General features: G+C 39.7%; 1 protein-coding gene across 1 annotated transcript in view; it reads left to right on the forward strand.

Moving 5' to 3' along the window:
• The window catches only part of LOC139763342 (uncharacterized), a 305,437-nt gene that overhangs the window by 60,723 nt on the left and 227,280 nt on the right, over nucleotides 1-17,434 (forward strand). The window contains exon 4 of the mRNA XM_071689364.1: nucleotides 12,733-12,848. Within this exon, the coding sequence (XP_071545465.1) occupies nucleotides 12,733-12,848 (116 nt within the window). The remainder of the gene's footprint in view (nucleotides 1-12,732; nucleotides 12,849-17,434) is intronic.

Consider the following 17,434-nt stretch of genomic DNA (forward strand, 5'->3'; position numbering starts at 1 on the left):
ATTACTGGGGATGGGAGAAAGAATACTTCCCACGCATTCCTCACGTCTTGTAGAAGGCGACTAAAGGTGACGGGAGCGGGGGGGCTTGAAACCCTCCCCTCCTTGTATTTTAACTTTCTAAATGGGGAAACAGAAGAAGGGGGTCATGTTGGGAGTGCTCATCCTCCTTGAAGGCTCAGGTTGGTATGTCTAAATGTGTGTGGATGTAACCAAGATGAGAAAAAAGGAGAGATAGGTAGTATGTTTGAGGAAAGGAAGCTCAAGGGTAAAGGGAAAGAGTAGTTTGGGAATGTCTAGGGAGTAAAGTCAGAGGTTAGTGAGAGGACAAGAGCAAGGGAAGGAGTAGCGCTACTCTTGAAACAGGAGTGGTGGGAGTATGTGATAGAGTGTAAGAAAGTAAACTAGATTGATATGGGTGAAACTGAAAGTGGATGGAGAGAGATGGGTGATTATTGGTGCATATGCACCTGGGCATGAGAAGAAAGATAATGAGAGGCAAGTGTTTTGGGAGCAGCTGAGTGAGTGTGTTAGTATGATGCATGAGACCAGGTTATAGTGATGGGTGATTTGAATGCAAAGATGAGTAATGTGGCAGATGAGGGAATTGGTGTCCATGTGGTGTTTAGTGTTGTAGAAGGAAATGGTGAAGAGCTTGTAGATTTATGTGCTGAAAAAGGACTGGTGGTTGGGAATACCTGGTTTAAAAAGAGTGATATACACAAGTATACATATGTAAGTAGGAGAGATGGCCAGAGAGTGCTGTTGGTTTACGTGTTAATTGATAGGCGCGTGAAAGAGAGACTTTTGGATGTTAATGTGCTGAGAGGTGCAACTGGAGGGATGTCTGATCATTATCTTGTGGAGGCGAAGGTGAAGATTTGTACAGGTTTTCAGAAAAGAAGAGAGAATGTTGGGGTGAAGAGAGTGGTGAAAGTAAGTGAGCTTGGGAAGGATACTTGTGTGAGGAAGTACCAGGAGAGACTGAGTACAGAATGGAAAAAGGTGAGAACAAAGGATTTAAGGGGAGTGGGGGAGGAATGGGATATATTTAGGGAAGCAGTAATGACTTGTGCAAAAGATGCTTGTGGCATGAGAAGCGTAGGAGGTGGGCAGATTAGAAAGGGTAGTTAGTGGTGGGATGAAGAAGTAAGATTATTAGTGAAAGAGAAGAGAGTGGCATTTGGACGATTTTTGCTGGGAAATAATGCAAATGACTGGGAGATGTATAAAAGAAATAAGCTGGAAGTCAAGAGAAAGGTGCAAGAGGTGAAAAAGAGGGCAAATGAGAGTTGAGGTGAGAGAGTATCATAAAATTTTAGGGAGAATAAAAAGATGTTTTGGAAGGAGGTAAATAAAGTGCGTAAGGCAAAGGAACAAATGGGAACAAGTAGTGGTGATGTGAGAAGGAGATGGAGTAAGTATTTTGAAGGTTTGTTGAATGTGTTTGATGATAGAGTGGCAGGTATAGGGTGTTTTGGTTCAAGTGGTGTGCAAAGTGAGAGGGCTAGGGAGAATGATTTGGTAAACAGAGAAGAGGTAGTAAAAGCTTTGAGGAAGATGAAAGCCGGCAAGGCAGCGGGTTTGGATGGTATTGCAGTGGAATTTATTAAAAAAGGTGGTGACTGTATTGTTGATAGGTTGGTAAGGTTATTTAATGTATGTATGACTCATGGTGAGTGCCTGAGGACTGGCGGAATGCTTGGATAGTGCCATTGTACAAAGGCAAAGGGGATAAGAGTGTGATTTGGTAAACAGAGAAGAGGTAGTAAAAGCTTTGAGGAAGATGAAAGCTGGCAAGGCAGCAGGTTTGGATGGTATTGCAGTGGAATTTATTAAAAAAGGTGGTGACTGTATTGTTGATTGGTTGGTAAGGTTATTTAATGTATGTATGACTCATGGTGAGAGCCTGAGGACTGGCGGAATGCTTGGATAGTGCCATTGTACAAAGGCAAAGGGGATAAGAGTGTGATTTGGTAAACAGAGAAGAGGTAGTAAAAGCTTTGAGGAAGATGAAAGCCGGCAAGGTAGCGGGTTTGGATGGTATTGCAGTGGAATTTATTAAAAAAGGTGGTGACTGTATTGTTGAATGGTTGGTAAGGTTATTTAATGTATGTATGACTCATGGTGAGTGCCTGAGGACTGGCAGAATGCTTGGATAGTGCCATTGTACAAAGGCAAAGGGGATAAGAGTGAGTGCTCAAACTACAGAGATATAAGTTTGTTGAGTATTTCTGGGAAATTATGTTTGAGGGTATTGATTGAGAGGGTGAAGGCATGTACAGAGCATCAGATTGGGGAAGAGCAGTGTGGTTTCAGAAGTGGTAGAGGATTTGTGGATCAGGTGTTTGCTTTGAAAAATGTATGTGAGAAATACTTAGAAAAGCAAATGGATATGTATGTAGCATTTATGGATCTGGAGAAGGCATATGATAGAGTTAATAAAGATGTTCTGTGGAAGGTATTAAGAATATATGGTGTGTGAGGTAAGTAGTTAGAAGCAGTGTAAAGTTTTTATCGAGGATGTAAGGCATGTGTACGTGTAGGAAGAGAGGAAAGTGATTGGTTCTCAGTGAATGTTGGTTTGTGGCAGGGGTACGTGATGTCACCATGGTTGTTTAATTTGTTTATGGATGGGGTTGTTAGGGAGGTGAATGCAAGAGTTTTGGAAAGAGGGGTAAGTATGCAGTCTGCTGTGGATGAGAGCTTGGGAAGTGAGTCAGTTCTTGTTTGCTGATGATACAGTGCTGATGTCTGATTCGTGTGAGAAACTGCAGAAGCTGTTGACAGTTTGGTAAAGTTTGTGAAAGAAGAAAGCTGAGAGTAAATGTGGATAAGAGCAAGGTTATTATGTTTAATAGGGTTGAGGGACAAGTCAGTTGGGAGGTAAGTTTGAATGGAGAAAAACTGGAGGAGGTGCATTGTTTTAGATATCTTGGAGTGGAATTGGCAGCGGATGGAACCATGGAAGCAGAAGTGAATCATAGGGTGGGGGAGGGGGCGAAAGTTCTGGGAGCGTTGAACAATGTGTGGAAGTCAAGAATGTTATCCTGGATGGGTATGTTTGAAGGAATAGTGGTTCCAACAATGATTTATGGTTGTGAGGCATGGGCTATAGATAGAGTTGTGCGGAGGAGGTTGGATGTGCTGGAAATGAGATGTTTGAGGACAATATGTAGTGTGAGGTTGTTGGATGGAGTAAGTAATGAAAGGGTAAGAGAGATGTATAGTAATAAAAAGAGTGTGGTTGAGAGAGCAGAAGAGGGTGTTTTTAAATGTGTGAGGTGGTTTGATCGAGTAAGTAATGAAAGGGTAAGAGAGTTTTTTTTTTTTTTTTTTTCTTGCCGCTGTCTCCCGCGTTTGCGAGGTAGCGCAAGGAAACAGACGAAAGAAATGGCCCAACCCACCCCCATACACATGTATATACATACGTCCACACACGCAAATATACATACCTACACAGCTTTCCATGGTTTACCCCAGACGCTTCACCTGCCTTGATTCAATCCACTGACAGCACGTCAACCCCGGTATACCACATCGCTCCAATTCACTCTATTCCTTGCCCTCCTTTCACCCTCCTGCATGTTCAGGCCCCGATCACACAAAATCTTTTTCACTCCCATCTTTCCACCTCCAATTTGGTCTCCCTCTTCTCCTCGTTCCCTCCACCTCCGACACATATATCCTCTTGGTCAATCTTTCCTCACTCATTCTCTCCATGTGCCCAAACCATTTCAAAACACCCTCTTCTGCTCTCTCAACCACGCTCTTTTTATTTCCACACATCTCTCTTACCCTTACGTTACTTACTCGATCAAACCACCTCACACCACACATTGTCCTCAAACATCTCATTTCCAGCACATCCATCCTCCTGCGCACAACTCTATCCATGGTCCACGCCTCGCAACCATACAACATTGTTGGAACCACTATTCCTTCAAACATACCCATTTTTGCTTTCCGAGATAATGTTCTCGACTTCCACACATTCTTCAAGGCTCCCAGAATTTTTGCCCCCTCCCCCACCCTATGATCCACTTCTGCTTCCATGGTTCCATCCGCTGCCAGATCCACTCCCAGATATCTAAAACACTTCACTTCCTCCAGTTTTTCTCCATTCAAACTCACCTCCCAATTGACTTGACCCTCAACCCTACTGTACCTAATAACCTTGCTCTTATTCACATTTACTCTTAACTTTCTTCTTTCACACACTTTACCAAACTCAGTCACCAGCTTCTGTAGTTTCTCACATGAATCAGCCACCAGCGCTGTATCATCAGCAAACAACAACTGACTCACTTCCCAAGCTCTCTCATCCCCAACAGACATCATACTTGCCCCTCTTTCCAAAACTCTTGCATTCACCTCCTTAACAACCCCATCCATAAACAAATTAAACAACCATGGAGACATCACACACCCCTGCCGCAAACCTACATTCACTGAGAACCAATCACTTTCCTCTCTTCCTACACGTACACATGCCTTACATCCTCGATAAAAACTTTTCACTGCTTCTAACAACTTGCCTCCCACACCATATATTCTTAATACCTTCCACAGAGCATCTCTATCAACTCTATCATATGCCTTCTCCAGATCCATAAATGCTACATACAAATCCATTAGCTTTTCTAAGTATTTCTCATATACATTCTTCAAAGCAAACACCTGATCCACACATCCTCTACCACTTCTGAAACCACACTGCTCTTCCCCAATCTGATGCTCTGTACATGCCTTCACCCTCTCAATCAATACCCTCCCATATGATTTGCCAGGAATACCCAACAAACTTATACCTCTGTAATTTGAGCACTCACTCTTATCCCCTTTGCCTTTGTACAATGGCACTATGCACGCATTCCGCCAATCCTCAGGCACCTCACCATGAGTCATACATACATTAAATAACTTACCAACCAGTCAACAATACAGTCACCCCCTTTTTTAATAAATTCCACTGCAATACCATCCAAACCTGCTGCCTTGCCGGCTTTCATCTTCCGCAAAGCTTTTACTACCTCTTCTCTGTTTACCAAATCATTTTCCCTAACCCTCGCACTTTGCACACCACCTCGACCAAAACACCCTATATCTGCCACTCTATCATCAAACACATTCAACAAACCTTCAAAATACTCACTCCATCTCCTTCTCACATCACCACTACTTGTTATCACCTCCCCATTTGCGCCCTTCACTGAAGTTCCCATTTGCTCCCTTGTCTTACGCACTTTATTTACCTCCTTCCAGAACATCTTTTTATTCTCCCTAAAATTTAATGATACTCTCTCACCCCAACTCTCATTGAGAGAGCAGAAGAGGGTGTTTTGAAATGGTTCGGTCACAGGGAGAGAATGAGTGAGGAAAGATTGACCAAGAGGATATATGTGTCACAGGTGGAGGGAACGAGGAGAAGTGGGAGACCAAATTGTAGTTGGAAAGATGGAGTGAAAAAGATTTTGAATGATCGGGGCCCGAACATCCAGAGGGTGAAAGGCATGCAAGGAATATAGTGAATTGGAAAGATGTGGTATACCGGGGTCAATGTGCTGTCAATGGATTGAACCAGGGGATGTGAAGCGTCTGGGGGTAAACCATGGAAATTTTTATGGGGCCTGGATGTGAAAAGGTAGCTGTGGTTTTGGTGCATTATACATGACAGCTAGAGACTGAGTGTGAACAAATGTGGCCTTTGTTGTCTTTTCCTAGTGCTACCTCGCGCACATGCGGGGGGAGGAGTTTTCATTTCATGTGATGGGAATGAATAAGGGCAGACAGTATGAATTATGTACATGTGTATATATGTATATGTCTTTGTGTGTATATGTATGTATACATTGAGATGTATAGGTATGTATATGTGCTGGGTGTGGACGTGTATGTATATACATGTGTATGTGGGTGGGTTGGGCCATTCTTTTGTGTGTTTCCTTGCGCTACCATGCTAACGTGGGAGACAGCGACAAAGTGTAATAAAATATAATGTCTTTTAATGACAAACCAACTGGCAGTTGAGCCTCTTGCCATTGCATGGCTCTTCAGCTTCACAGCTTGGATGACAGGGGCTTCACCATTCCCTTTACCCTTTATCATGAGCTTGGGACAGTCAGAAGGACAGTGTCCTTTCTTTCAGCATTAGAAGCAAGTCATTATTTTTTAAGTCGTTATGATAGGCTTTTCAGGTGGCTTACCAGTTACTAGCAGGCACACTCTCAGGAGCCTATATTGTAGCTAAAGGATCTTCCACACTGAGTCAACCCGATATTGTCAACCAGGTGGGCGGCTCCTTTGATGATAAAAACAAGCTAACTCCCTTTGGAGCAGCCAACTTAAACAGCTCAGTTAGGAACAGTTCCTTCAAACCATCAAATGATGTGCCACCAATAGCATGAAGTCAGCAATGAGAAATTTTTTCTTAACCCATGGGAAAACTTGATAACTTGATGTAAGATTGTGTGTCAGCCTTTCCACTTTCCTAAATCTATTACAGTAATGTTTGGGTATGTTTACATGCACTCAGTATGGGTCTTTAACATACTGGTAACCCTGAACGTGATCAGAGGGAATTTAAACACACAGAGCGAGCCAGGCCAGTCAGCACCATCTGAATCATGATGCTCCAACATTTATCTGACCACTTTAGAGTCTGAGCTACACATTGAGACTGTTCAAAACATTATGCTGGACCGTTTTTAAAAAACTAAGCAGCAAACCTAAATTATTACCAGCGGTGTCAGGGTTACTTGGTGATGTCTTTAAGAATTCATCTGCTGTACATGAGCTAATTCAGCTGCCTTTTCATTGGCTCTGCAATCTAGCATCTCTTTTTGTGTTGCTGTTATTGTCGTTTGAAGTATATCTGTGCCTTAAGTTCTCCAATTTAAGTTTTTTAAGTTCTATTAAAGTAGAAGACGATTGTATGCAAAGGTATGCAACCTCATCTGGAAGAAGGTCCTCCTCTACCTTAAGTCTACAACATTAGTTATAATCCCTGATTTCTTATAGCTATGGTTATGCAGGAGTTCATAATGATGAGCTAATTTCAGCCAATAATCTGTTACTGCAAATCATACTGGTTCTTGTGAGAGATTTTCCACACATGTGCCATATTCAGAGAAGGGTATAGCTAATGATTTCACAAATTGATTCACTGTTTAAGCTGAATTAGAAATAGTAAAGTTTTTAGATTTGTGCTGTGAAGGGACAATTACTTTAACATCAGATCATAGCACTGGGAAATATTAACTTTGCCAAGGGCTAGTACAAGGATATCTTATTTTGATTACCTACTTAATAAACTTTGATTTGTAAAACAAGAAATTAATTCAGAGTATTCAGGACAGGCCCTCTGTATTTTATAACCATTCAGATGAGAAATGAGTTTTAGACATTGATAGATAAGACATGTAAAAACACAGTAAAGCTCAAATACTATATTAGACTAAGATTAATCTTACGTAAATAAGTTAACAGTTATGCAAATATCCATTACTGTTTGTTAACTAAAAAGCTCATTAACTGACACCAAGTACAGGTCTAAGGGCTAACATACAGATAAGGCTTATATGAATAATAAGATTAACATAATAAGACAGACACACAATACAGATAGTCACTGATCTTACTCCCAGTTAGCGAAGAGCCCTGCAGCCACTCTTTTAGTTGACCTTTCATAAAGACCAAAAATGTGGCCTGTGGCTCCTTCATTTAAACTGCTACAATAGGGATGGATAGGAACGATAGTGAGGAGTAGGGAACCAGGATGAAGTAGAAGAATGGGAAGATAGAGGGAGAGGAGGTGGCATGTTGGTTCCCATGGTGTGAGGCTGGGAAGGCACCTTACCCAGATCAAAACAGTGAGAGGTCACTGTGCTGTACCCATTGGTTTTGCACCCCACTGAGAGGAGAGAGAGAAAGAGAGTGAGAGCCTTAACATTTGTTTATTGTAAAACCTCAGTAGAGCTTTGGTTATGCTTGGGATTACATGAGAAATTCAGATGGCAGATGTAATGGTCTACCGGAGTGCTGGTTCTTATGGAACTCTGTTATTAGCTCCATATTTAGTTATGGAAGATTCATTGATTCATGTATTTGTTTGTATTTAGTGTTGTTGATCTGTCATTGATTTCATTTAGTCATCTGACATTCCTGCTTTTCTTTGTGCCCATACATACACATTGTATCTGTTCAACTGTAGATTCATCCTAACTCCTCCTTTACCAATGTACCCACACTTTATTTTGTCTGCTTATAAGTTAGCAGATCATGTTCCTTTGTGATGCATATGAGAATTTGTCTCTCTTGTTTGCTCAGTGTAGACAGTTATGTGAGTTTGATAATTGAAATTATGGTATAGCTATTCAGTTTAGGGGGCTGTTCATTAATTTTGTTGCTAAAAAGAATTTAATGGCTTTTGATCAAATTTGCTATAAATGAAATAGTTTATTTCTTCATTGCGTTATCTTTGTCACCAGAGTGTCATTCCTGTTGTGGGATTCTTTTCCATGTTTTACCTGCATTTTTGCTTTTTGCCTTTTTATTTTAGATGTCTTTTGTTCTTTTGTTCCAAATCATCACTCTCAAGGACATTCATTGTTTTTCTTGAGGCGTCAGTGCTCTTGTATTAGGATACATTGTCATTGCTTGTTTTGATGGTTCGTCTCCATACTGAAATTCATCGTAGGAACTGTTTAGGGCTGCTTGTTGTGATTTCAAAATATACACTTCATTACTTGAAATCATTGCTTGAAAGATTTTCATATGAATTATTAGATAGTTTAGTGAAATTATGTGGTTAACTCAAAAAGATTTTTTTTTCTTTTAGCTTTTTATACATGTCCATGCAACAGTACTCTTAAAACTTGTACAGAGGAGGGTGGATGTGTTGGAAATGAAATGTTTGAGGACAATATGTGGTGTGAGTTGGTTTGATCGAATACATAATGAAAGGGTAAGAGAGATGTGTGGAAATAAAAAGAGTGTGGTTGAGAGAGCAGAAGAGGGTGTATTGAAATGGTTTGGACATATGGAGAGAATGAATGAGGAAAGATTGACATAGAGGATATACGTGTCAGAGGTGGAAGGACCAAGGTGAAGCAGGAGACCAAATTGGAGGTGGAAGGATGGAGTGAAAAAGATTTTAAGCAATTGGTAGGGTGAGAAGTGTGCAAGGAATAGAGTGAATTGGAATGATGTATACTGGGGTTGACTTGCTGTCAGTGGACTGAACCAGGGCATTTGAAATGTCTGGGGTAAACCATGGGAAGGTCTGTGGGGCTTGGATGTAGATAGGGAGCTATAGTTTTAGTGCATTACTCATGACAGCTAGAGACTGAATGTGAATGAATGTGGCCTTTTTTGTCTGTTTTCTGGGCGCTACCTCGCTGTTTCCTATAGGACGGAGTAGTGCCAGGAATGGATGAAGGCAAGTAAGTATGAATATGTACATCCATATATATGTATATGTCTGTGTATGTTTATGTATATGTATGTATATGTGTATATGTTGATATGTATATGTATGTATGTGTGCATGTATGGGTGTTTATGTATATATACATGCTTATGAGTGGATGGGCCATTCTTTGTCTGTTTTCTGGCACTGCCTTGCTGATGCAGGAAACGGCGATCAAGTACAATAAATTAAAAAAAATTATATTGAAAATAACGTCTTCAAACTAATCATATGAGTTGGTTATCCATTCATGAACTTTTTGTACAGTGTAACATAAACATTCAGGGGGTAGGTGAGACAGAAACCAGACACAGGCTTTCTGCCCATGAAGCAGCAGATATATGCCTCTCATACGTAAAGAATCCTTAGCTCTTTCACTGCAAATATCATATCTTTGTAATTAGTTTTTTATTTTTGATTGATATGCAATCAATTTTTATTTTTTTTAATTGCAAATAGCTTTTCTCTGTGGCACCCAAAAGAATTTTCTCCTCTGCTGCATTAACCACTGCATCCCATATGGCCTCTTAAATACCTGTCAAACTATCAGCGATGTAGATATATGTGAATGTAAACATAGAACAGGATATTCACTTACACTTATGACCATGGGAACATTTTCCCTTTATTTTCACTGTGATGTGGGAAATTTATGTACAGAGGAAGAACTGATTTTATAGTATATTCTGTATTCTGAAGAAATTCCATCTATCTCTCTGTATCTCTGATGCCTGTTCCAAGTGGACTCCCTCAAAGGAGTGGCCATAGCAACAGTCACCATAACTAAAGAACTCCAGTGCCGCTGACACTTCTTAGTGCTTCGCCGTTAACAGGCCACTGGCAGAGGGAAACTCTAGTGCAGTGTTTGCAGATGCTCCTACTGTATGTTCCCAATGACTATTTTTATCTAATGCTCCTACCTACTACTTCTACCTAAAGTTTTTACCAAATGCTCCTGCCAAAATGTTTTTACCTACTATTTCTGTCTACTGCTCCTACCATTCTGCCAGAAGGCAGGGCTAATGCATAGTGCTCACTGCAGGAAGAACTAGAGTTTTGAAGAGTGAGCTGTGTTAGTTAAGTGTTGTCATGCGTTGCATATAGCAAGGAGAGATTGTATTTTTTGTGGACTGAATGCCAGTAGTCCACATGTTAGTGAGGCAGAAAGAAAAGACAGCTACCTGGGTCAGAGGAGTGCAACTTGATGGTCACTAAAGTGCTGGCTAACTAAGCAGATGTCGCTAACTCTCCCTATACCCAGGCGGGTAGTACTGATGATATATCTCCCTGATCATTGGCTGCCTACCAACTGCCAACTACAGTTACACCACCAATTTTCCAGCACTCTTGGTTCCAAAGCCTTGCCGGATTAACCATTTTACCAGACCATCGTGGTCACGTAATAATAATTCATCAACACACCTCTAACCCACTGATTATACATCTCCCATGTGTCTACAGCATACCATGGACTGCTAGAAATTTAAATTAAACAAATATTAATTGTTAATTAAATAAATAAATGAAATACACTATAAACCTAAGGTGCTTGTCTGCTACAAGTTTTGCAGATTTGTCCACATACTCGGCAGCTCCTTTGTGGATTGCAGACTTCTTTTCTTGGCACACTTTATTCATGGAAATTCCATGATGCTTCTTGAATCTTTGAAGCCATCCTTCACTATAGTTATGCTCATGTTGTAATTTAAGTTCTTTATGGAACAACTTATCCTGGTTCATTATCATGCTACCTGACAAGTCCACTCCGTCATTGCAGTGCTATCGAAACCATTCCATCATCACTTGATCATGCTCAGTGCTCTTACCATCTTTCATAGTTTTTCTAATTGTCATTTGCTTGTTGGAATCACTGTCTGCATATATTTTCAATATTTTCTCCCTTTGCTTCTTTATATCATAAACAGTTGATGAACCAATGCTGTAGATGCCACACAGCCTTATGCACCGAAACACCACGATCCATTTTTTTCAACAGTTCTCCTATATCTTTGATCGATATGGACTGGTGTTTACGTTTGACATCATGACTGACACTCTCATATGTCTTTGAAGCCATAACTAGGGTTAAAGTTAAGCAAAATAAGCTAAGAATCTCACAGAATTGCGGTACCACACCAATGAGTACAGTGTAAAGAATGTAAATAAGCGTGCCCTACACACAATGCCATCTGTGGCCACCCAGTAAACTAGTCTGGTGGCTTCAGTAATTTCAAGTTCCCGTGTGTGATTTTATCTGGACTTAAGGATGTACCGAACCATCAGTTGCCAGAAATTCGGTGGTATACCTGTACTACCTATCTCTGAAGAAATTATGATGAATATATTTTTTCTCAGAGAAGTTGGTGACTATTCCTCGAATTATGTTTTATTGATTTTATATTTTATTCATGTCACCTTTTAGTTTTCATATGTTATTAATCAAAGAAGAGAAATTGTACAAGAGAGGAGATAGAGGAGATTCTTTATGCATTAGCTAGACAGTGCAAATGAGTTTTGCTAATACTGAAACATGTGGTTCATGATACTTATGATTTTGGTAATATTTTAGATAACTGATGGAAATTCATGAATGTATTTTCATTCACAAAATTTTGTAGTTAGATATTGTTTTAGAGAAATTTTATGTCAGAGAAGGCAACTTTTTGGTCATTTCAGGTTTGAAAAACTGTCAGAAAAATGGTTATGTTGGCGTAATTTTTCAGGGAAAAAAACACACTTGAGAAATGCCTACAAGATTTAATTGCATACAGTGCATGATATTCACAAATTATGGTATTATTCTACATGAGTAAGACAGATTTATTCCTGAGACACACATTTGACTTCTACAGCCATTTTGTGGAATTTTATTGTATATTGAAAAACTGTCAAGTTTTCTTCATTTTCTTGTTGATAATGTAAGTTTCTAATGTTAAACATTATTTTTGGTAAATTTTGATGCCGAATGGGGAAACTTTATTACCATTTAAAGCAGATCTAATGCAAGAAAAGGTAGTCAAATGCAGACTTCATTTCATGGAAAAATGACACTTAGGGAATGACCATGAAATCTAAATGCACAGTGAAAGGGTTAAGGTATGATATGATGCTGCCTGCACAAAACATAGTTTCAATTTGGTAAGAGCTCATATTTTATCCATGGTATTTGCAAGTGTCCTAGAACCAATTTTAGTATGATTTCTGGTTGATATTGTATTATGCTCATTAGTAGTATAATGAGAACCACAGTATGCTTTTACCTCTAGGATAACTTGGAAGCTGCACGCTCTGCATTTGATGGATTCCTGCCTCTGTATCCATATTGTTTTGCCTATTGGAAGAAGCTAAGTGATATGGAGTTGAAACACAATGAAATAGAAAGGTAAGAATCTGTTTCTGTATGGTAATGTTTGTACTACTAAATTTAGGTGGGTAAAGGGTGAAGGATGTTCATAATTATAGATTAAGACTCTTTAAGGCATTCTTGTTTTCCTCCTCGTGAGGTTTTGTTAGAATTTGAATAATTTTGTAACATTATGCAACAGGAACTGATGAATGCAGTGCAGTATGAAGAAACGGGAGAATAATTCATAAAGGACAGGAAGATTTCTCTGTCAAAAAAATACATTGGTCAAAAATGTTCAGAATCCAAATACTTGTACAAATGAGGTTCCTATCTGAATAGCACACAAGTTTCCTGACTTTGAATTAGAGCTACTGTGTGCTTTTCACAGCTAATTCTGTTATTTCTTTGTTTTTTGCCCATGTTCTTTTCATGTAATGGCATTCTACAAGCAACCAACCCCATCTTTTCATCTTCTTGTTAATCATCAAAATTTGTCTTAGTTTTTAGTTTACTTTTCATTTGTTAGAAACAGAGACGTGAGGAACTTTTGGTAGGTACAGTGACTAAATGCTTTATGTAGTTTATAATTACATCCCTCATAAGTTGGAATTGTGTAACATCACGAAGTGGGTAAGCAGTAGCTTGGTTAAATTCAGAAGTCCTTAAATGCAGTTTCTACCTGTATACCTTTCTGAATGTCAATCATTTCCTTAAGTTCAAATTTTGAACACTACTCTCCAACATAATGATAACTTTAACCCATCCACTGCGACTAGTACCTATGTGGTGTCCTTGAAGAATAAGGGTTCACTGTGGTTGGTATATTTGTGGTTTCTGCTTTTAAAACTCCCAGCTGGGAGCTTGGCTAGCATATATTGGTGATAGAAGACCTAACAGTCATCATTCCTTCTATTGCCATTTTTTGATCTTGGTATAGAGGTCAGTACAACAACTGCAGGCTTTTGCCATGCCTCTCTGACCCCACTAATTATGTTGTTATTCTTTCATGACTTGGATCAGCGAAGCATGGTAGTAAGAGAAAGTGAATGACCATTTAGTGAAAGTGATGGAGGTATTGTAACTTTGGTGGAGATGGTAAGGGTGGACGTGGTCCATGCACACCCTTGCCAATATTAAGTGTGCGAGTGGTTGGGATGGAGCATTTGGCTGCATATGGGGCTGGTAGGTTATGTTGTTTATACCAAAAGACTGTGTTTGATTTCTCAGATTCAGGATTAGAAAATGCTTGTTCAAAGATATTATCACTATCTCATGGAAACATTTCTTCCATTTCCACCTTGCCATAGATGGCTAACAGGACCAACAAAAATAAAAAAAATGAGGTGTATCTTTTCCTCTGTGTGATGATTCTTATGTTACCTGTAGAATGAAGTAAGAATGAATGACTGTTGGAAAATGGATGATGTATATGAGATAAAGATTTTTGGAAAGCTAGTGTATTGTTACCTCTTTCTTCAACTCATGGGAGTTATTCATTTTGTTGGCAACAAACAGCTTGCTTGAGGAGGTGATAAGTTGCAGAAAATCTGGCAAATTCTTCAACAAATATGCTCAAAATTTCAGACAAAGTTCATGCTTTTTAAAGATATATGAACAGATAAGAGTTTAGTGCTGTGAATAGGTCATCTGGTATGTGCTTTCCCCAAACGCAACACTATGTTCAAATTCATAGAGAAAATTTTAAGTATTTTTGTCATTACTTTTCACATGAATATTTATATATTATGTAAAAACATTAATCCTTATAAAACCATTACTATGCTTTCACAGGAAAACTTAATGGAAGCAAAATATCCTGCTGCTACATCGTGCATTGGTAGTGCAGAGAGAGCTTCAAAACCTTGAAAATATGCATATGTTGATGGCATAAGGATGGCCAAATTGAAATGAGTTCTACATTGTAACCATCAGAAGAGAAAATTCTATTCATTTTTATTACTAAATATGCTTAATGATATTTTTGAAATTTTTGTAATTTCTACCACACGTGGGGGTAGGCCATAAACCAGCCTCAGTGAATGGGTTAACATGCTGTGCACTGCCATATCCTCCATTTTCATTTGGAAACCTCACATGATAAGCAGCACAAACTTTACTTCCCAAAATCTGGGGATGTTGTATAGGTGCCATAATTCTTCTGAAGAGCTTTTTCATACCAGGAGAGATTGAGTGTAGAATGGCAAAAGGTGAGAGCAAATGATGTGGGGGAGGAATGAGATGTTTTTAGGGAAGCAGTGATGGCTTGCACAAAAGATGCATATGGCATGAGAAAGATGGGAAGTGGGCAGATTAGAAAAGATAGTGAGTGGTGGAATGATGAAGTAAAATTGTTAGTGCAAGAAAAGAGAGAAGGGTTTGGATGATTTTTGCCAGGAAATAGTGCAAATGACTGGGAGGTGTAGAAAAGAAAAAGGTAGGGGGTCAAGAGAAAGGTGCAAGAGGTGAAAAAGAGGGCAGATGAGAGTTGGGGTGAGAGATTATCATTAAATTTTAAGGAGAATGAAAAGATATTTTGGAAGGAGGTAAATAATGTGCGTAAGACAAGAGAACAAATAAGTATATCGGTGTAGGGGGCTAATGGGGAGATAATAACAAGTAGTGATGAAGTGAGAAGGAGATGGAGTGAATATTTTGTTGAATGTGTTTGATGATAGATTGGCAGATATAGGGTGTTTTTGGTTGGGGTGGTGTGTGAAGTGAGAGAGTCAGGGAGAATGGTTTGGTAAACAGAGAAGAGGTAGTGAAAGCTTTGCAGAAGATGAAAGCTGGCTAGGCAGTGGGTTTGGATGGCATTACAGTGGAATTTATTATAAAAGTGGGTGACTTTGTTGTTGATTGGTTGGTAAGGATATTCATTGTATGTATGGATCATGGTGAAGTGCTTGAGGATTGGCGGAAAGCATGCATATTGCCATTGTACAAAGGCAAAAGGGATAAAGGTGAGTGTTCAAATTACAGAGGTATAAGTTTGTTGAGTATTCCTGGGAAATTAAATGTGAGGATATTGATTGAGAGGGTAAAAGCATGTACAGAGCATCAGATTGGGGAAGAGCAGTGTGGTTTCAGAAGTGTTAGAGGATGTGTGGATCAAGTGTTTGCTTTGAAGAATATATGTGAGAAATACTTGAAAAAACAGATGGATTTGTATGTAACATCTATGGATCTGGAGAAGGCATATGATAGGGGTGATAGAGATGCTTTGAGGAAGGTTTTAAGAATATATGGTATGAGAGGTAAGTTGTTAGAAGCAGTGAAAAGTTTTTACCAAGGATTTAAGGCATGTGTACAAGTAGGAAGAGAGGAAAGTGATTGGTTCCCAGTGAATGTTGGTTTGCGGCAGGGGTGCGTGATGTCTCCATGGTTGTTTAATTTGTTTTTGGATGGGTTGGTTAGGGAGGTAAATACAAGAGTTTTGGAGAGAGGGACAAGTATGCAGTCTGTTGTGGATGAGAGAGATTGTGAAGTCAGTCAGTCATTGTTTGCTGATGATGCAGTGCTGGTGGCTGATTTGGGTGAGAAACTGCAGAGGTTGGTGACTGAGTTTGGTAATGTGAGGGGAAGAAGAAAATTGAGAGTAAATAGGAATAAGAGTAAGGTTATTAGGTTCAGTAAGGTTGAGGGACACGTTAATTGGGAGGTAATGTTGAATGGAGAAAAACTGAAGGAGGTGAAGTGTTTTAGATAACCTGGAGTAGATTTAGCTGTGGATGGAATCATGGAAGTGGAAGTGAGTCACAGGGTGGGGAAGGGGGTGAAGGTTCTGGGAGCGTTGAGGAATGTGTGGAAGGCAAGAACATTATCTGGGATAGCAAAATTGGGAATGTTTGAAGGAATAATGGTTCCAAGAGTGTATGGTTGCGAGGCATGGGCTATAGATAGGGTTGTGCAGAGGAGGGTGGATGTGTTGGAAATGAGATGTTTGAGGACAATATGTGGTGTGAGGTGGTTTGATCGAGTAAGTAATAAAAGAAGAGAGATGTGTGGTAATAAAAAGATGGTGGTTGAGAGAGCAGAAGAGGGTGTATTGAAGTTGTTTGGTCACATGGAGAGAATGAATGAGGAAAGATTGACAAAATAGATGTATGTGTCAGAGGTGGAGAGAACGAAGAGAAGTGGGAGACCAAATTGGAGGTGGAAGGATGGAATGAAAATGATTTTGAGTGATCAGAGCCTGAACATACAGGGGGGTGAAAGGTGTGCAAGGAATAGAGTGAATTGGAACCTTGTGGTATACCTGGGTCAACGTGTTGTCAGTGGATTGAACCAGGGCATGTGAAGCGTGTGGGGTAAACCATGGATAGTTTTGTGGGGCCTGGATGTGGAAAGCGAGCTGTGGTTTCGATGCATTACACATGACAGCTAGAGACTGAGTGTGAACGAATGTGGCCTTTGTTGTATTTTCCTAGCATTACCTCGCACGCATGCGGGGAGAGGGGGGTACCATTTTATGTGTTGCGGGGTGGCAACAGGAATGGATGAAGGCAGCAAGTATGAATATGTACTTGAGTATGTATTGGAGGGGATCATAATTTTGCGCGTGATCAAGTATATTCCTATGAGTCTACGGGGAAAATGAAGCACAGTAAGTTCCCAAGAGCACT

This window comes from Panulirus ornatus, chromosome 46 (assembly GCF_036320965.1).
Source record: "Panulirus ornatus isolate Po-2019 chromosome 46, ASM3632096v1, whole genome shotgun sequence".
NCBI lineage: Eukaryota > Metazoa > Arthropoda > Malacostraca > Decapoda > Palinuridae > Panulirus > Panulirus ornatus.